At 38.7% G+C, this 19,233-nt stretch overlaps 1 protein-coding gene across 1 annotated transcript in view; it reads right to left on the reverse strand.

Moving 5' to 3' along the window:
- Positions 1-16,715: 16,715 nt before the first annotated feature.
- Positions 16,716-19,233, reverse strand: part of LOC111146710 (sperm associated antigen 1) — a 64,243-nt gene continuing 61,725 nt past the window's right edge. Inside the window, exons 16-18 of the mRNA XM_022502378.1 lie at positions 19,042-19,206; positions 17,497-17,871; positions 16,716-17,387 (exon numbers count right to left, since the gene is read on the reverse strand). Coding sequence (XP_022358086.1) covers positions 17,256-17,387; positions 17,497-17,871; positions 19,042-19,206 — 672 coding nt within the window. The 3' untranslated portion in view covers positions 16,716-17,255. The remainder of the gene's footprint in view (positions 17,388-17,496; positions 17,872-19,041; positions 19,207-19,233) is intronic.

The following is a 19,233-nucleotide window of genomic DNA, read 5'->3' on the forward strand; positions in this document are numbered from 1 at the left end:
AATGATGTCAGATGATGGGTGACAAGAAAAACACAGTGTGTGGAATAAAGTGACTCGAGTATTGGGTAGTGCTATTTCATATAGAGCAAATCACAGAGAGGTCTCTATCCTAGATGACATTAATGCAAAGATCTAAAAGAAGTGAGAGAGGAACTGGGTAAACTTACTAAATGGATGAGTTAGTTATCCCAGGTGAGTTAACAGCCTACTTAGACACCTGTCTTGGAATTTGATAACTAGTAAGACAAATCTGCCACCTTGTTTTTCTTGGGAGAATGTCTTGACTGTTCTTCACACTTTATATTTTCGTAACTATTTCGGAGTAACCTTGTTGAATTCTACCAGTTTGTTGAGATAGTACTGAGTCTGTAATTATCCTTGTAGAGAGAGCTTTCATGTTTTTTACTAAGTTTATTCCCGGGTACTTGGTACTTTTTGGATGCCATTTTCTTTTTGTTACTAATAGTATATAGAAATACAACTAATATTCATGTAATGATTTCATGTCTTGGAGAATATTATTTCTCTTTTAATTCCAGTAGTTTATCTTCTTTGAGATTTCTGTGTACACAGTAATCATCCGTGAATAATGTATTTTTTATTTAACACTTTTACAGTGCTTTGAAGTGTCAGACACTTTGTGTGTACTTTCAAAATATTAACGTATTTACTCTTCAGAACAACCTTGTGAAGAAGGTATTCATTATCCCATTTTATAAATGAAACAGAGGCAAAGAGTTAAGTCCTTTGTCCAGAGTTGCATGGATGGTAAGTGGCAAAGCCAGGATTCAGACTGTTTTGTTTCTTCCTCTTCGAGCTTTTGATCACGTATTTCTTTTTCTGGCCGATTTGCAGTGGCCGGGACTTCAAGTGTAAAGTGCTAAACAGCAGCGGCCGTAGGGGCGTTGTTCACTTGTTAAACAAGTAGACCTTTCAGGGTTTCAGCTGTGAAGTGTGGTATTTGTTCAGATATATTTGTAGATGCCCTTTATCAAATTTATCAGATTGTCTTCTAACTCTCCGTTTGCCAAGAGTTTTTAAAACCTCAGGAAATACGTTGAATTTTATTGGGTGCTATTGAGGAGGTACATCTATCACATAATTGTGATTTATTCCTTTCATGTAATTATGCAATGTAAATGTGATTTATTCCTTTAACCAGGGTTAATATGGTTATGGTTAAAATAAGAATTTGATTTTTCAAATATTAAACCAACCTCCTGGGATAAACTCCAGTATCAGTGCATAAGATTGGAATTAACATCTTTCATGAATGCTTAGTAGAAATTGCTGTGGGCCTTCTGAATTATTTGTTTTTTAATATTACAGAAAGCCAGGTTTTCAGGGTTGAGAAGCAGTTCATCTTCCTGGATATAATATGAGCAGTAAGGAATGACAGCCCCTTTGCTCTGTAAGAGTTTCCTAATCCTAGAACGTGTAAATTCTCCTAGGTCTATGGTGAAAACATAGTTTTCCTCTTACTGTTTTTCTGTCCAGCGTTTTGCCTAATAATTGGAACACCTATTTCTACTACCTTTTATCCAGCATAGAGGAGGTTTAAACTTAGATATTACGTGCCATGTGCACCAGGTGCCTCCAAATTAAGAATTCAGGATACTGGAAAAAAGAAATCTTAAAAAGAAAGAAACTTAAGGCTCTTAGGACAAGGACCTTGTCTTTTCTTTCTATAAGTATGTACTAATACGTATATACCAAGAGGAGATTGAGGATGTCCTTGCTATGATGGGACAGAATAACTGAGCCACAGGAATAAGAATGCTTGTGGACTCAGGCCTCAGATTTGGTGCCTAGTCTCTTCATTACACTGTGCACTAGAATAAGCTGTTTGAAACAAGACAGTGACTAAAACAGTCCCTTTTAATAAGGTTTAATGCCACATATGTTAGGTCATAAATATTGTAGACTGTGTGACAGCCACCGGCACATCATTTTTCAGAGTTGATTTAGCCAAGGCATTTTAATTTTGGTTTGGGGGGGCTTTTTGTTGCATGTTCATTTCAAGGAGATGTGGTACTTTAAGCTAGTAAAGAAATTTGCTTTAGAGAGGTAACATGCAAACATGTTTTAGAGACAATTACTATTGACAGTTTATAAATAAATAGAATATAAACAAAAGAATTTACTCCCTTTCCCCCATTTTCCCTTTCTTTCCCTTTTTTCTATGCTCCACCTTTTCTTAGCCCCTCCTTCCCACCTTAACTTCCTCCATAACCGATGCAAATGAGTATGTACGTATGCTAGCATAGTTTTCTCCGTGTTACTTAGTGACACACGGTGCACATATACATGAATCATTTTCTCAGTTTTCTCAGTATCTTACAGAAATTAATCCAAGTCAAGCGGTATAGCTCCAAATCATTCTTTTTAATGACTGCATATGATGGGCATTCTCTTGGTGTCACTTTTGCGTTTCTTTCCCCCTACCACAAAACAGTGCAGGAAACATCCTCATATATAAGTCCTATTTTCTGGTAGTTTTCATTATGGGAAATAGTTTCATGGATATCAAATGGCTAGGTTGCAAAGTATATATAGTTTTAAATTGAATAAGGTTATCAGATTGCCTTTTGAAAAAGGCTTGTCAACATTTAGAGTTCCACTAATAATACATGAGTCCCCTTTCCATTGCATCCAGCCAAGAGTAAATATTAGAGCTGTACCGTTTTTACAAGACTGGCATAAAGTAATATATATCACCTGATTTTGTATTTATGCATCCCTGACATTAGTGAATTTGTGCATCTTTTTGTGTGGTTTTCTTTTTTAGAGGAGGAGGGGAATTGGTATTTGATTTGCTGTTTTCTAAACGGAGTATTACATCTTTTGCTTATTTTGCAGGGGGGATTCTCCTTGTGCAGTTTGAAAGAGATCTTTATTGTAGCTATTATATATTACAACTATTACATTTTTTAAGGTTTATTTTTAGAGAGAGGGACAGGCAGGAGAGACGAGGGTGAGGGAGAGAGAATCCCAAGCAGACTCCATGCTGAGCCTGATGCGGGATTCAGCCTCAGGACCCTGAGATCACTCACTACCTGTGCCAAAACCAATGCTTAACTAACTGTGCCACCCAGGTGCCCCATTTTGTAGCTATTATCATAGCTATGCCTTGTATATATCATAGTACATGTGCTGCCGAAGCGAGCACAGTTACTATTAGTTGTTTTTTCTTATATTTTTGTTCAAATCTATTATTTGACCATTGACTTTATTAATTTGTTCTGCATTTTATTCTAAACTTTATTTGAAATATTTTTAGACTACAAAGTTGCAAAGATAGTTCAGAAGCTTCCCGAATACACTTCACTCACACACACACACACACACACACACACACACACACACACAATTTTGCTATATGAAAGTTTTGTTGTCAGATGTATCTGATTTTGTATTTCAGACCTTCTAGTCATAGTTAAGGTCTGTTTTGCTCCTAAATTATACTTACAGTCTCACATAGTTTTCTTGTGAGATTTTTATTTAATTTTTTACATTTGCCTTAATCTGTCTTGAATTTGTTTACTACAATGTAGAGGTCCAATCTTACTTCTTCCATATGGTAAGCTGTTTGTGATGGTACATTATTTTAAAAATAATCTATCCTTTCCCACTGATCTGAATGCTGCCCTTATACTGGAATTTCTAGATTTCTGTCAGAAAGCCCACTGGGATTTTTATTGTGATTCCATCGAATCTACAGTAGATCTATTTGGGGGAAATTGGCATTTTAACAATAATGAGCCTTCTGATCCATGAACATGGTGTATGTATAAATGCATACATTTATTGGGTTTTTTAATTTCATAAGTGCTTTATAGTTTTCAGTATACAGATATTTTTAAAATCTCAATTTCTGATTATATATAGAAATACAGTTGATTTTTATAGATCTTGAGTCCTAGAAACTTGTCATTTGTTAACTCTAATAGATTTTTAGTAAATCTATAGGATTTTTCTGCATAGACAATCATGTTTCTGAAAATAGTTTAATTTCCTTCTTTCCAATCTGGATGCCTTTAGGAACTTTTGGAGTGGGGGCTCCTTCTGTACTGACTTTGGTCTTTGATACAGTCTTAAATAGAGATGATAAAAGAGACAGCCTTACCTTGTTTCCAATCATGGCGTGTAAGTATATAGTCTTTTATCCTCAGCTTTTATTCCTTCTGCTAAATTCTTGACAAGCTTAAAGTGGTTGCCATTTTGGCAACCCCAGAGTTTGCCTGTAACTTATTGTTTGAGTTGGGTGGTTTGCTTTTTTTTTTTCCTTTGGTTTTTAAAGTTGAGATACAGTTCACATACTGTAAAATTCGCCCTTTTTAAAGTGTAAAATTCAGTAATTGCTAATATATTTACAAGGTTATGCAACCATAACCATTACCTAATACTAGAACATCTTCATCACCCCAAAAAGAAACCCTGTATCCATTATCATTAGTTCCCATTCCCCTGCCTTCTCAACCCCTGGTAACCACTCACAGCTATTTTCTGTCTCAATAGGTTTGTCCATTCTGGGCATTTTATATAAGAAGAGTCATATAATATTCGTTTTTTGTGTGTGTGTATGGCTTCTTTCACTTAACAGTTTTCAAGGTTCATCTGTGGAGTAGTGTATATCAGTACTTCACGCTTTTTATGGTTCAATAGTATTCCGTTGTATGAATATACCATTTTTATTTATTCATCAGTTGATAGACATTTGGGTTGTTCCCACAGTTTTGGCTATCATAAATGAGGTTGCTATCAACATTTGTGAACAGGACATTGTATGAACGTATGTTTTCAATTTTATTGGATATAATGCTAGGAGTAGAATTGCTGGGTCATATGGTAATACTGTGTAAATTTTTGGAAAACTACCAAACTGTTTTCCAAAGCAGCTGCATCAATTTACATCCCCATCAGCAATATGCATTGTTTCTAATTCCTCCATATCCTTGTCAACACTTGTTTTTGTCCTTTTTTTAATTATTACACCCATTCTAGTTAAATCTTTGCCCTTGTTGTAGCACACATGTGAATTAGGATTAAAATTGTGTTTGTTGAAGTCCTCCCAACCCACTGCTTAATTATAGTAAATACTTGGTCCTATTTTCGGGTGGGAAACAAATTTAAAAAAAAGTCAAATGGTAGCCAGTAAGATTCAATTTTTAGCAATTTTTGGATTTGACAGGTCACTATTAAAACCCTAAGGAAAGGGGCGCCTGGGTGGCTCAGTGGGTTAAGCCTCTGCCTTCGGCTCAGGTCATGATCCCGGGGTCCTGGGATCGAGCCCCGCATCGGGCTTTCTGTTCAGCAGGGAGTCTGCTTCCCTTCCTCTCTCTCTGCCTGCCTCTCTGCCTACTTGTGATCTCTCTCTGTCAAATAAATAAATAAAAATCTTTAAAAAAATAAAAAAATAAAACCCTAAGGAAAAAATAGATAACCCAGTTTGTTATGTTCCTGTCTGGTGTCTGCCTGCTACACAGCGAAGCTTACAGTACCAGCATTATTACTACTAAGTTTCTAGTGCATTCTGATAGTGGAAATTCCATAGTTATTTAATTATACTGAGCCCTCCCATCTCATCCACTGAAGTCTGTTTAAAAACGTGGCTTAGATTTTACCTTTTCCTGAAAACGTTCTTGATTTATTCTACTTGGTCCTTTTAGTAACTTTGACAAAAATTTCACTGATGCTCCCCTCCGCCCTGACCCACACTAGAGTCTCTCTCACCCTTTTTTAAAGATTTATTTATTTTAGAGAGAGTGAGCATGAGGGGAGGGGGAGGAGGGAAAGAGTACCTCAAGCAGACATGATAAGTGCAAAGCCCAACACGAGGCATGATCTTGTGACCCTGAGATCATGAAACCGAGGGTGGGAAACCCAACCAGCTGTGCCACCCAGACGCCCCCTACTAGAGTCTCTCGAACTTGGTTTTATTTTCTGTTTAAGTTAGTCGTCAGCTCATGAAAAGCAGGAACTATCCTTTTTATCTCTTCCCCGTAATAATTTATTCAGAAGGTCATGAATAGTTGAGTTCACTTACAGTGCTTATCAACTCAGATATTAGTTATTGCACACTCGCCTTCTAGGACAGTGGGTCACATATTCCAACCTAAGAATTAAAGAGATATTTTAAAAGTTAGATTCCCAACCCCTTGGACTCAAGATTCCCAAGTGATTCTGATGCAGATATCCTAAGAACTGTTGGAGAAATATTTGGGTTTTTTAAAAATACTTTTATCTCCTAGACCAAGCAGTTGGGAGAGGCAGAGGTTGAAGCAAGCTCTCCATGGAGCAGGGAGCCCAGCGCGGGGCTCATCCCAGGACGCTGGAATCCTGACCCGAGCCAAAGGCAGACACTTAACCAGCGGAGCCACTCAGGCATCTCTATGTTTCAGGTTTTAAAAATATAGTAACAAAGAATACAGGTGTAGCCCTCACTGCTAAGAAACCAAGTAAACAAAAAAACAAATTATTACAGACTGTGTTAAGTCCTTTTAAGGAATCAAACTTTTACTTCAATCTAAAATAAATTGGCTTGAAATCCTCAAAAAAAAGGTCACCACTTCCCAGGATCATGAAGGGAGTTTTCACCAAAATGTATTTCAGAAGTGAAAACGAAAGCTTTGCTGACAAACATCAAATTACCAGTATATCCACCCTGTTGTAGTGTCAACTTAAAGAGCCCTGTGTTTTCTGAGATCTTGCTCATGAAAGAGTTACTCTCTGAAACGGCCTAGAAGCATCATCAATCATTCCAAGTGGTCAGAGCTAAGATCGCCAATTTGGATTCAGTCTTGCAGCTGCTGTTAAGGTTTTGCTGTTTCACCTTTCACCTTTCATTTTCTTTGCCCACAGTCTCAGAGTTTATCAGCCTTTCTAACTGCGTAGTATTCTATTATGTTCTTAATTTGGGCTTCAGTATAAATAAAGGGAGTAGATTTAAATGAGATGATCTCTAAAACAAAATCTCTTTGGGCTACAGTATAACCCAATTCTATGACTAAGAAAAGGCTTCTGGATGTGACCAAGATTGTTGAGAGTAGTTTGAATACTGATGAGAAATAGAGGCCAAATTTCTTTACCAAAAAAAAAAAAAAAAAAAGAGGATTCAGGAGGTAGGAAAAATAGAAAAAGTTATTTTTGAAAACATGATGTAGGAAAGGAAGGAAACTTGATTGAAAGGAACTTTTAAGTGGGGAAGAGTTGAGTAGGTTTGTAGGCTAAGAGGAAGGTGGTAATTGAAAGGGACATATGCAAAAGATGGTATTATCGTTGGAGTAAAGTCCTTATAGAGGGGATAGGATGAGGGATCAGCCCTAGTAAGGAGGGGGAAATTACTTTCTAAAAATGAAGAAGGGCAGGGAAAATGTGATGTCAGAAGGAAGGGGAGCTGATTGGAGCAGTTGTAGGAGAGGGCCTGTTACTTCAGTTAAGGTCAGGAGCTGAGAGTGGTCACAGCTATGATACTACCATGGCAGTGGACTGTGGGATGATGTAACAGTTTCAGAGACTGGACATTAACTGATGGGCCGCAGTTAGGAGATGTTCTATACACGGGGAGTTTTCATAGTGTCCATGAACCAGAAATACTGTATATAGCTTAGGAGGCGTTTTCATATGTTGTATCACAACAAAATGCTGTCATCCCAGGGGATATTTACTAATCATTTAGAAATATGCAAACTTAAGCCCAGTGATTGTAGATTTCCTCAGGTGTTATACATCTAGTAAGTATTGTCATGTTTACTTTTCATTTGAAAGGCTTTGGGCTTTTCCCCCCTTTTCTGTTTTAATATTTTGTCTTTCATTCTTATGTCTAAAAATTTGTTTATTAGGTCCCTAAGGCATAAGGTCAAACTTTAATGATAAATCACCCTGACTCAGTATAGAATTACTTTCTTTGAGACTTTGCTACTTCTGGATGCATGATTTATAGCAACCTATTAGGTAAAATAAGTGCTCATTCTATTGAAGTATTTTAATATATGTACCCAAAAATATGTTAGTAATGCTTTTTTTTAAAGATTTTATTTATTTGAGGGACGCCTGGGTGGCTCAGTTGGTTGGGCAGCTGCCTTCGGCTCAGGTCATGATCCCAGCGTCCTGGGATCGAGTCCCACATCGGGCTCCTTGTTCTGTGGGGAGCCTGCTTCTCCCTCTGCCTCTGCCTGCCACTCTGTCTGCCTGTGCTCGCTCTCTCTCTCTCTGACAAATAAATAAATAAAATCTTAAAAAAAAAAAAAAAAGATTTTATTTATTTGAGAGACAGAGCACGAGCTGGGGAGGGGCAAAGGGAGAAGGACAAGCAGACTCCCTGCTGAGTGGGGAGTCCCGACTCAAGGCTCCATCCCAGGACCTTGGGATCATGACCTAAGCCGAAGTCAAGACGCTTAACTAATTAGACACTCAGGCGCCCCAGTAATGCTTCTTATTCATTCATTGAGGACGTATTGAGTCTCTATTGTGCCATTTTGTTGAGCGACATGGGGAACAGAACTAAACCAGACATTTTCTGTCACAGACAAGTCAACTCAAAATACCAAAACAGTGGGGGTGCCTGGGTGACTCAGTCAGTTGAGTGTTCAGCTCTTAATTTCAGCTCAGGTCATGATCTTGGGGTCATGGGATTGAGCCCATGTCAGGCTCCACATTTGGCACAGAGTCTGCTTGTCCTTCTCCCTCTGCTCCTCCCCCTACTCCCACTCGCTCTCTCACTCAAATAATCTTAAAACAAAACAAACACACACACACACACACACACACACACACACACACACAAAACACCAAAACAGTGGTTAGAGCTATGATAGAGCTGTGCACACAGCACTATGAGAAAATGAAGATCACTTAACTCAGCCAAGGCAGGTAAGGAAGAGCCTCTAGGAGGTGACATTTGAACTGGATTTTATTGATTTATTTATTTTATAGATATTATTTATTTACTTGCAAGAAAGCATGAGCAGGGGGTTGGGGTAGAAGGAGAGGGAGAAGCAGACTCCCCACTGAACTGGAAGCCCAATGTGGGACTTAATCCCATGACCCCAAGGTCATGACCTGAGCCAACAGCAGACATTTAACCCACTGAGCCACTGAGGTGTCCCTGAACTGGATTTTAAAGGATGACTAGGAATAGCCCTGTGGTTTTCGAGGTAAGAGGGAGGAGAGGAGAGCATTGGGAGCAGGGAGATGTCGGGTGTGTGAACAGTCAGTGATGGGTGAGTATGCCCCATCTTGGTAATAAAAGTTTGCCTGAATGGAATACTGGGTGTGGACATTGAAAGAGTAAGAAAAGCCTAGGAGGAAGCTGAAGTTTCTGGCTTAGACCAGAGCATAAACACTGGTACCTTTCACCAAGATCCTGAGTAAGTGAAGCCTGACTTTGAGGGAACGAAGAGTTCAGTTTGGGGCCTTACTACATTTGAGATGCGATGAGACATTCATGGGGAGACAGAGAGTTTGAAGTTGGTTTACAGACTGAGAGTTCAGCAAAGATTTAAGGGCTTAAGACAGAAGAGATACAGAAACAGACTGTGAGAGGCTAAGTCTTTGGATATAATTTAAACTATCCAAAATCTCAGTGGCTTTACAAAAAAGGATTATTTCTTTTTTTTTTAATACATTTTTTTAAGATTTTTTTTTTTTAATTTATTTGACTGAGAGAGAGATCACAAGTGGGCAGAGAGAGGGAGGGAAAGCAGGCTCCCCACTGAGCAGAGAGCCCAATGCGGGGCTTGATCCCAGGACTCTTGAGATCATGACCTGAGCTGAAGGCAGAGGCTTAACCCACTGAGCCACCCAGGCGCCCCCAAAAAGGATTATTTCTTATTCATGCTACCTGTCCAACGCAGATTGGCAGGCATTTGCTTCAGACCAACCCTCCAGGAACTGGGCTGATGGAGCTGTAGTCCCCCTGTAAGCCACAACCTGGGACTTGAGGCCTTTGCAGTCACAGTAGCAAGATGAAAAGACCAGGTCCGGCCCTCCCGGCAGGATTATTCACATGGCCCCAACCAATTACAAAAAGACTGAAAGCTCCTGCTAGTGTGTGATGAGAAGGGGAAGAAAACCAGGTATTGGTTAAGAGTGGCGATGCCTGACTCGCAAAGGAACTACTTGTGTAACTAAAACTCTGATATTTCTACCATTTTATATGCAGCATACTGTGTTCTGTTTGATCCAACAACCATTCCTTCAGGCTTATCACAGACTTGTGCTCCTCAGATATTAAAAGTACATGCAGTTCCCTAAACATGCCCAGTTACTTCCCACTCCCATTCAGCATGCCTCGTGATGCCTCTGTATCTCCCACTGTCTCTGCCTGGCACATCCTTTTCGTGACTGAAGGACAAGCTCAAGCTGCAACATGACCTTGAACGCTATCTCAACCTCACAGGCAGTACTGGGCATTTCTCTTGCACTACGTAATCACCGCTACACTTCTGTTAGTGTAGTAAGATTGGTAATTGATGTATTCATTGCCTCTGCTAAGCTATAACACTTAAAGGCCATTATTATTATTATTATTCCATTATATTTAATACTTTCCATTACGCAGCAAAGGTTCAAAGACAGATTGCCCAGGTTTGAATCTGATCAACCACATGTAATATTTGTAATCAGGATTTAAGTTTTCTCTGTATCTTTTCTGTGCCATGGTTTCCTCATCTATAACAGTGTTGTTATAAGGATTAAATTACACAGCGTGTGATAAACTGTGCAGTCAAAACCACTGACAGTTGTTTAATTGAAATGTATTTGACATATTGTGTAAATGTAACGCGTACATCCTGGTTTGATACACTTATATGTTGTGATTGCCATTTTCGTGCTAGGTAGCATCTTCATCGCCTATTTTTTTGTGGTAGGAGTAATTAAGATCAGTCTCTTAGCAAGTTTGATGTTTATAATACCTTGTTATCTATAACCATTAAGCCATGCATTAGATCTCTAGGACTTCGCTTATCTACTAGTTGCTAGTTTGTACACTTAAACATTTCTTCTATCCCCCCAACCTCCAGCCCCCTGGTAACTATTATTTTACTATTTTTAGGAGTTTGGCTTTAAGGTTCCACATCTAAGTGATATTATACAGTATTTGTCTCTCTTTGACTTATGTCACTTAGCTGTCCTCAAGGTCTGTCCATGTCACAAATGGCAGATTTCCTTATGACTGAAAATATTGCTCTATGTGTGTGTGTGTGTGTGTGGGTGTAATGTCTTTTTTATCCATTCATCAGCTGACAGGCATACTGAAGTTGTTTCCGTTTCTTGGCTATTGTGAATAAGGCTGCAATAAACATGAGATTGCATATATCTCTTCCATATCCTGTTTTCATTTCCTTGGGATATATACCCACAAGTGGAATTATTGGATCATGTGGTAGTTCTATTTTTAGTTTTTTTGAGGAGCCTCCATACCGTTTTCCATAGTGGCTGCACCAATTTACATTCCCACCAGTGTACAAGGTCTCCCTTTTCTCCACATCTTCACCAGTGCTGATTTGTTGTCTTCTTGGTGAGAGCCATTCTAATAGGTGTGAGGCGGCATCTCGTTGTGGCTTTGATTTGCAGTTCCCTGAGGATTAGTGATGTTGAGCATCTTTTCATGTACCTGTGGGCCATTTTGAGGTCTTCTCTGGGAAAAGGTCTAGTTCCTCTGCCCATTCTTTTAATCAGATTGGTTTTTGTTAATGAGTAGTATGAGCTGTTTATATATTTTTACATTTATTTAACAGATTTTTAATCCACTTTAATTTTCTTGTATAAAACTATGTACTGGCAACAGCTGGGGCCTGGGTCCGTCTGCCTTCAGCTCAGGTCATGATCCAGAAGTCCCAGGATTGAGGCCCACATCAGGCTTCCTGCTCAGCAGGGAGTCTGCTTGTCCCTTTGCCTCTCACCCGCTCATGCTCGAACTCTCTCAAATAAGTAAAATCTTTAAAAAATTTTTTACTTCTTCCTATTCAATTGGATGCCTTTTATTTCTTTATTTTGCCCAACTGTCCTAGCTAAGATCTCCAACAATTGTATTAAGGTGATGAGAGTGGGCATCCTTGTCTTGTTCCTAATCTTACAGGAAAGCTTTTGACTTTTCACTGTTGAATATGTTATATCTATATTCATCAGAGTTATGAGTCTTTAGTTTTATTGTAGGTCCTTATCTGGCTTTGATATCTGGGTACTGCTGCCTCATAGAATCAGCCTGGAAGTTTTCCCTCCTCGATTTTTTGAGAGTTTGAGGATTGTTAACTCTTTACTGTTTGGTAGAATCTGCCAGTGAACCCATCTGGTCCTGCAGTTTTCTGTCTTAGGAAGTTTTTTTGTTTTTTTTTTTTTTTTTAAGATTTTATTTATTTATTTGACAGAGAAAGATCACAAGTAGAGAGGCAGGCAGAGAGAGAGAGAGAGAGAGAAAGAGAGAGAGAGGGAAGCAGGCTCCCTGCTGAGCAGAGAGCCCGATGCGGGACTCGATCCCAGGACCCTGAGATCATGACCTGAGCCGAAGGCAGCGGCTTAACCCACTGAGCCACCCAGGCGCCCTGTCTTAGGAAGTTTTTGATTCAGTCTCTTATTTGTCTGTTCAGATTTTGTGTTTCTTCCTGATTGTCTTGGTGAGTTCTGTTTCTAGGAATTCATCGATTTCTTCAAAGGTACCTAATTTGTTCGCATGTGTATTCATGGTGTAGGCGCTTACGATCCTTATTTCCATAATGTATCCTCTTTCGTTTCTCATTTTGAGTCTTAGTCTAGTGAAGTCTTGTCAGTTTCATTTATTTTTGAAAAAAGTTTTGTTGATCTTTTCTATTTTTTTTTTCTGGTCTCTATTTTTGCTCTGCCTTATTTCCTTCCTTCTGCTAACTTTGAGCTTAGTTTGTTCTTTATATAGTTCTTTATTTAGGTATAAGTTCAGACTGTTTGAGATCTAACCTTTAATATATGCATTTACCACTATAAACCTCCCTCTCAGAACTGCTTTTGCATAGGTTTGATAAATTTTAGTTCCCTTTTAATTTCTTCTTTGACCCACTGGTTGTTCAGAAGTGTTGAATTTTCACATATTTATAGATTTTCCAGCTTTCTGCTTGTTGTAGTTTCATACCATTGTGCTCAGAAAAGATGTTTGGTATGATTTCACTCTTCTTAAATTTGCTTAAGACTTGTTTTGTGTCCTATCATATAATCTATCCTGGAGAAAGTTCCTTGTGTTCCTGGGAATAATATATTGTTGGTACTGGATGGAATGTTCTGTATGTTCGGTCCATTTGGTCCAAAGTATGGCTCAGTTCAAACATTTCCTTACTGATTTTCTGTCTGGATGACTTCTCCATTGCTGTAAGTATAAAAGTCCTCTGCCATTATTCAGTGGTCTGTTCCTCCGTTCAGGTTTGTTAATATTTGCTTCATCTGTTTAGTGTTGAATGCATACATATCTTTTTGCTGTACTGATCTTCATTATGTCTGAAGGCTTAACAGTTTTGGCTTAAAGTTTCTCTCTTAACATTTTGGCTTTTAAAGTTTGTTTTGTCTAATGTTGAGTATGGCTATCCCTGCTCTTCTGGTTTTCAAGTGCATGTAATTTCTTCTTCTTTCACTTTACTTGGAGCCTGTGTGTGTTCTTAGAGCTGAAGTCTCTTGTGGGAAGCATATAATTGAGTCTTACTTTTTCTATCCAGCCACTCTCTGCCTTTTGATTGGTGAATTCGGTTTACATTTACAGTAATTATTGATATGTAGGGATTTACAACAATTTATAATTTCCATCCTACTGATTGCTTTCTGATTGTTCTGTATTTCCGTTCCTTTTTCCCAGGTCCCTCCTCCCCCTACCCCACCCCCTTCCTTTTTCCTTCCTGTTTGTTTCACCTTTGTGATTTTCCATGGTGGGTATACACCATGTTTATGTTTCCCTTTTTAAATCTTCTGTGAATCTAGATTTTTGCTTTGTGGTTAACATGAGGCTTACATAAAACATTTCATACATGGAATAGTCCATTTTATGCTGATAGCAGCTTATCTTCATTTGCCTATAAAAGCTCTACTCTTTTACTCCTATATTTTTATTACAATTCATCTTTTTATATTGTGTCCTGTTAGCAAATTATAGTGGTAAGTTCTTTTTAAAACTCTTCCTTTAACCTTTATACTATATAGTTAAGTGGCTAATATACTATCCTATTATAGAATTAGAGTTTTCTAAATTTATTTTTCACCTTTACCAGTATAAAGATGTTTTCATGTCACTGATTAGCATCTTTTTATTTCAGCTTGAAGAACTCCTTTCAGCATTTCTTGCAAGGCAGACCTAGTGGTGATAAATTCCCACAGCTTGTGTCTGTTGGGCAAGTCTTTATAACTCTGGCTGGCAGTTTGTTTTTTGATACTTTGAATATGTCATTCCACTCTCTCCTGGTCTGTAGGGCCTTTTTTTGCTGAGAAATCTGCTGATAGCTGCATGGGGGTTCCTCTGTAAATTACACTCTGGTTTTTACCCCCAGCTGCCTTTAGGATCCTGATTTTCGGTAGTTTCCTTGTAACCTGTCTGGGAGAAGGTATTTCCACATTGAGGATATAGGTTATCTATGAACTTTGTGAATTTGGATGTTCAATTCTTTCTCCAGATTTAGGTGAGCTTTCAATTTTTTTTTTTTTTTTTAATTTCTGCCCCCTTCTTGTCTTCTGGATCGTGGATTATTTCAAAATTTCTATCCTCTAAGTCATTTATGCTGTCTTCCATCTGCTCTATTCTACTGCAGAGGCTATTGTATTCTTCATTTCATTCACTGAATTCAACTCCAGAATTTGGTTTTTTTTTTTTAAGATTTTATTTATTTATTTGACACAGAGAGAGAGAGAGAGAGAGAGAGAGAGATCACAAGTACACAGAGAGGCAGGCAGAGAGAGAGGGGGAAGCAGGCTCCCTGCTGAGCAGGGAGCCTGATTCGGGGCTTGATCCCAGGACCCTGAGATTATGACCTGAGCCGAAGGCAGAGGCTTTAACCCACTGAGCCACCCAGGCGCCCCCAGAATTTGGTTATGTTTTTTCTCTCTCTGATAAATCATTTTGTTTGGAACACCTGGGTGGCTGAGTCAGTTGAGCACCTGACTCTTGGTTTCAACTTAGGTCATGATCTCAGGGTCTTGGGATCAAGCCCTGCTTTGGGCTCCCTTGTCAGTGAGGAGTCTGCTTCGCCCTGCCCTCTGCTCCCTCACCCCTGCTTATGCACGTTCTCTAAATCATTTTTTACAGAAGTTATTGTATGTATTTTCCTTCCTAATATCATTGTTTTCTTAGTAGCTAGTTGTGTTCTTCAAAACAGTTATTCTGAATTCTTCATCAGCTAGATTCGCAATATTGTGTGTCTTTAAGCTGAATTGTTGAATTATTGAGATCTTTTGGGGTGAAAGTTTTGATTTTTGTGTTTGTGGTTTTGCATTGCTGTTTTCCCATTTCAAGTAGCAGACGGCTCCCGAGACTTTACTGATTACCTTCTCATGGGAGTGCTGCTCGCTGGCCCTGCTACCTTGACTTTTCAGCCACTCCACTCTTCTTGCTCCCTCTAGTGGCAGAATTCTTAAAACTTTATCTTTTCTTGGAACTCACCAGGCTGGCTGCTCAACACGTTTTCCGGAAGGTGGTGCTATAGCTCCAAGGCTCTAGTTGGCGATTCCTCCCTTGCCCACAGACCCTGGTCTGTTTTTCTGAGAACACTCTGATCACCAGACCTGTTCCCACTGCCCCACCAGGAGCATGCACGGGCACCCAGCCACATAGTGGGAGCTGCTGTGAGTTTAGCACTTGGGGCTGTGGGGGTGCCTGTGGACCCAGTGGGGCAATGTGGTTGGGAGATCCTTGAGTGGGATACTTCCAGAGGTATATGGGCAGACTTCCTGCTGAAGTCTTGAAGCAGTTTGCAGCAACTGCATTCTTTTAATGCCCTTTGATATTCTTATCTGCTTCTTTCCCTTCACTTCCCTTACCCTCACAGTCAAGGAGGTCCCACTGCAGTACCCTGGCTGCTGCTGGAGACAAACGGATTTCTCCCGCCATGACCCACACAACAGGCACTCGCTGCTTTGCACCTCCTCTGAAGGAGAGGTCTGCCACTGCCAGACGGCTTGTGCAGCTAGGTGCTGGGTATGTAACTGTGGACAAAAGAGAAGGTTTCCTTTTAAGGTCTCTGAGGTTTACTAAAACTTTGCTTTGCCTGAAGACTAGAGTCACAGATTTTCATTAATGAACAAAGAACAGTTAAAAAGAAAAATGTCAGAGCTTGAAAATTATCATTTACCCACAGTGATTCTTAAAAATTCTGTAATTCTGAAAGATCTGATAATGAATATGAAAAGAGAATTGACACTAACAACTACAGGAATAAATGACAGTACACTGATACAGACCTGAATGTTTTATTTTAAGAAATGCCTTTACTTTGACCAAGTTAACAAAGGAATTTTCAGTAAGATAAGATCTCTTCACTTCATGGGAATACATATGGTCATGCTTAAAGGAGGAGGAAAAGGGACATTTAAACTTGGGGGAAAATGTGGAGGTGACAAAATGCAGGCTTAGTCTGCTTTTATACAGTAGTGGTTTTGTTATTATTTACATAAGCAATATATTTAATTTAAAATCTAGTAAAAAGTAGTAGAAATTTTTGCCCATTTTTGTTCTGAATGTTTCCATGTTAAGAAAAAAATAAGTTCCTCTTAAAGCTCTTGAATTAATAATCACTATTAATCATTTATTATAAGACTTAAGTGTTGCATTTCACTCTAGCTTACTGTAATACACAACTAGTACAAAAGGGATTTATATATGTATATCATAGCAGGAAATAAAGGTAATATAATAATCACTGTTAATGATTTTTAAAGAAATACATTTCTATCACACTTTAGAGGAATCCTTCATAGTCCAAAGAAATGTAATTCAACTCAAATTTTCAATAAGTGAGTAATTAAAAGAAAATGTGTATTATAAATTAAAATGTACTTTAAACAAGTTCTAAATATAATTATTAAATATAAAGATGTTAGCTCTTGGTACGTAAGAAAATATTTACAACTGATAAAAAGCATATTGTAGAATATACATGTTCTATGTATAAAAATAAGTAAAATACTTTATACTCCAGATTAAAGGATCTTTTCTAAACCAGGTTTCATCCATGCAACTCTATTACAATACCATCCCACTAGCATTACTGGAACACATACATGCATGGAAGAAATCTAACAATAGTCTTGACTTAAAGCTCATAGTTCCTTTTTAGGGCCTGTACATCTTCTAAAGTAAAATGCTTGTTAGGTGTGTCTGAGAGGTCATCAAAGAGCTGTTCAATTTGCTCCTTTTGGCCCTTGCTAATTAGTGTCAACATCATCTGGAAGAAAGAGAAAAACTTATTAGCTTAATTAAGAAAAAAATGAACATTTTTGAGTTACAGAAACCCTGGAAGAAAATCAGTTATTATTAAGTTATTTTGCACTTACCTTGAACCTCTCTGCTTTACTCAGATATAAAAGATGCTGATACACCAATGAGGGATCTTTACCAATAAGATTATTTTTCAGAGACTGAATAAGGAGGAGGAATGTATCCCCTTCAAGTTTGTTACTCAACAACACTGGCAAATCTTTCGGTTCAGTGATGGTTAAAAGGTGTGCACAGGCTTCTTTATCGTTCCGCATACTGATAGCGTTTATAACCTGACCAAACTCATAGGCGTTGTTAGGCTTGGTGATGATGGGTAGTTTATCATAGAATTCTGGTGGCCCACTGGTTGTGTCCCCGTTCTCAGAGACAGGGCAGTCAGTGGAGAGCTCCTCCGAGGTCCTTCCAGGCTCCTCTTCCAGGCCTTCGCTCACCTTCATGAGGAAAAAAATGAAACCGTGACGTAATAGCCACAGCACACATCCCAAGATGCATTTATTAAAATGGGAAGGAGCTGGAAAACACTAGTAAGCTATACTTTAGTCAAATTCTAAGTGAAAAGTGTGTAATTTATAATAGCAAAATCTACTCATTTTAGGAAAAAGTTTTAAATATCCATTCATGAAAGTATTTTAAAAATTTTTTTATAGTTTTCCATGAAAGAAGACCCATAACAAATTTATCTTTTTCATGATAAATTTTACACTTACTTATTTTCTTATATTTAACAGAGACATGAACTTAAGACTTTTTTCTTTCCTCCTTAGAGGGAAAATATTTCTGGTTTCTCTCACTTTTTAGCTTTTACTCTATAATGGAAACATAAGGTGATAAATGGGATGATATCAGCATTCATGAGTACACAAGAATTCAGGAACTGACTTTTTTGGGGTGGAGTGTATGCGTGCACACATACATGGCGGGGAGGAGAGGAGCAGAGGGACAAAGAATCCTAAGCAAGCTCCACAATGGGCTCAGAGGCTGACGCAGGGCTTGATCTCACAACCCTAAGATCATGACCTGAGCCAAAATCAAGAGGCAGACACTTAACCCACTGAGTCACCCAGGTGCCCCATGAGCTGACATTCTTCAACAAAGGCAAAGCAAAAAGCTAGAGCACAAGAAACTGAGTTTGATTCAGGAGTGACTGTCCAAGACCTCTAATGAGGCCAGTCTTGTTTCCGAGTGCTAACAAGGCCTAAATCAATCTAAAAATCCCTATGGGGTATGGCAAGGCCACTGAAATTTTCATCAGTCCTATTAGGACTCTCCAGGTCTACCCTGAAGCAAAGTTCAATGGCTACAGGCCCCCAGAGCAATCCGGGTGGAAAACCATGCAAACTGTAAGCCAGAGTAGGGGGCCAGGCAGAGAAAGGAGGAAGTGCAGTAATGCAGAATCCCAATACCCTCTGTGAGCCCAAGCTGGGAAATACAACGGCTAATTATGGCAACGGAAAATTCTGTCTCTGTAACTGGTTAAAATTTCTTCATTGGAGATTAGAATAAAAGCAAAACTAAAGACATTTTTGTTGAACTCCTAGGAATCTGACTTTAGAATCCAATATAAAATCCCCCGAAGAGTACTTTCAAAGATTATCAAATACCTCTTGAATCTCAATTTTCCTTCTCTCCTTTTCTTTGTTGAATGATGTTGTATTGTCCTTAATGTTAAGGAATCTGGTTACTTCTTCCAGTTCCATCTTTGCCTCATCAATACTTGAATCTAGTAGAAGAACTTTATTGAGGTCGTTTAAACTTTTCTGATAATCCTGAAAGGAGGAAGGCAGAAAAAATAA

This window comes from Enhydra lutris, unplaced genomic scaffold (genome assembly GCF_002288905.1).
Source record: "Enhydra lutris kenyoni isolate GAN:26980312 unplaced genomic scaffold, ASM228890v2 scaffoldscaffold14, whole genome shotgun sequence".
Classification (NCBI taxonomy): domain Eukaryota; kingdom Metazoa; phylum Chordata; class Mammalia; order Carnivora; family Mustelidae; genus Enhydra; species Enhydra lutris.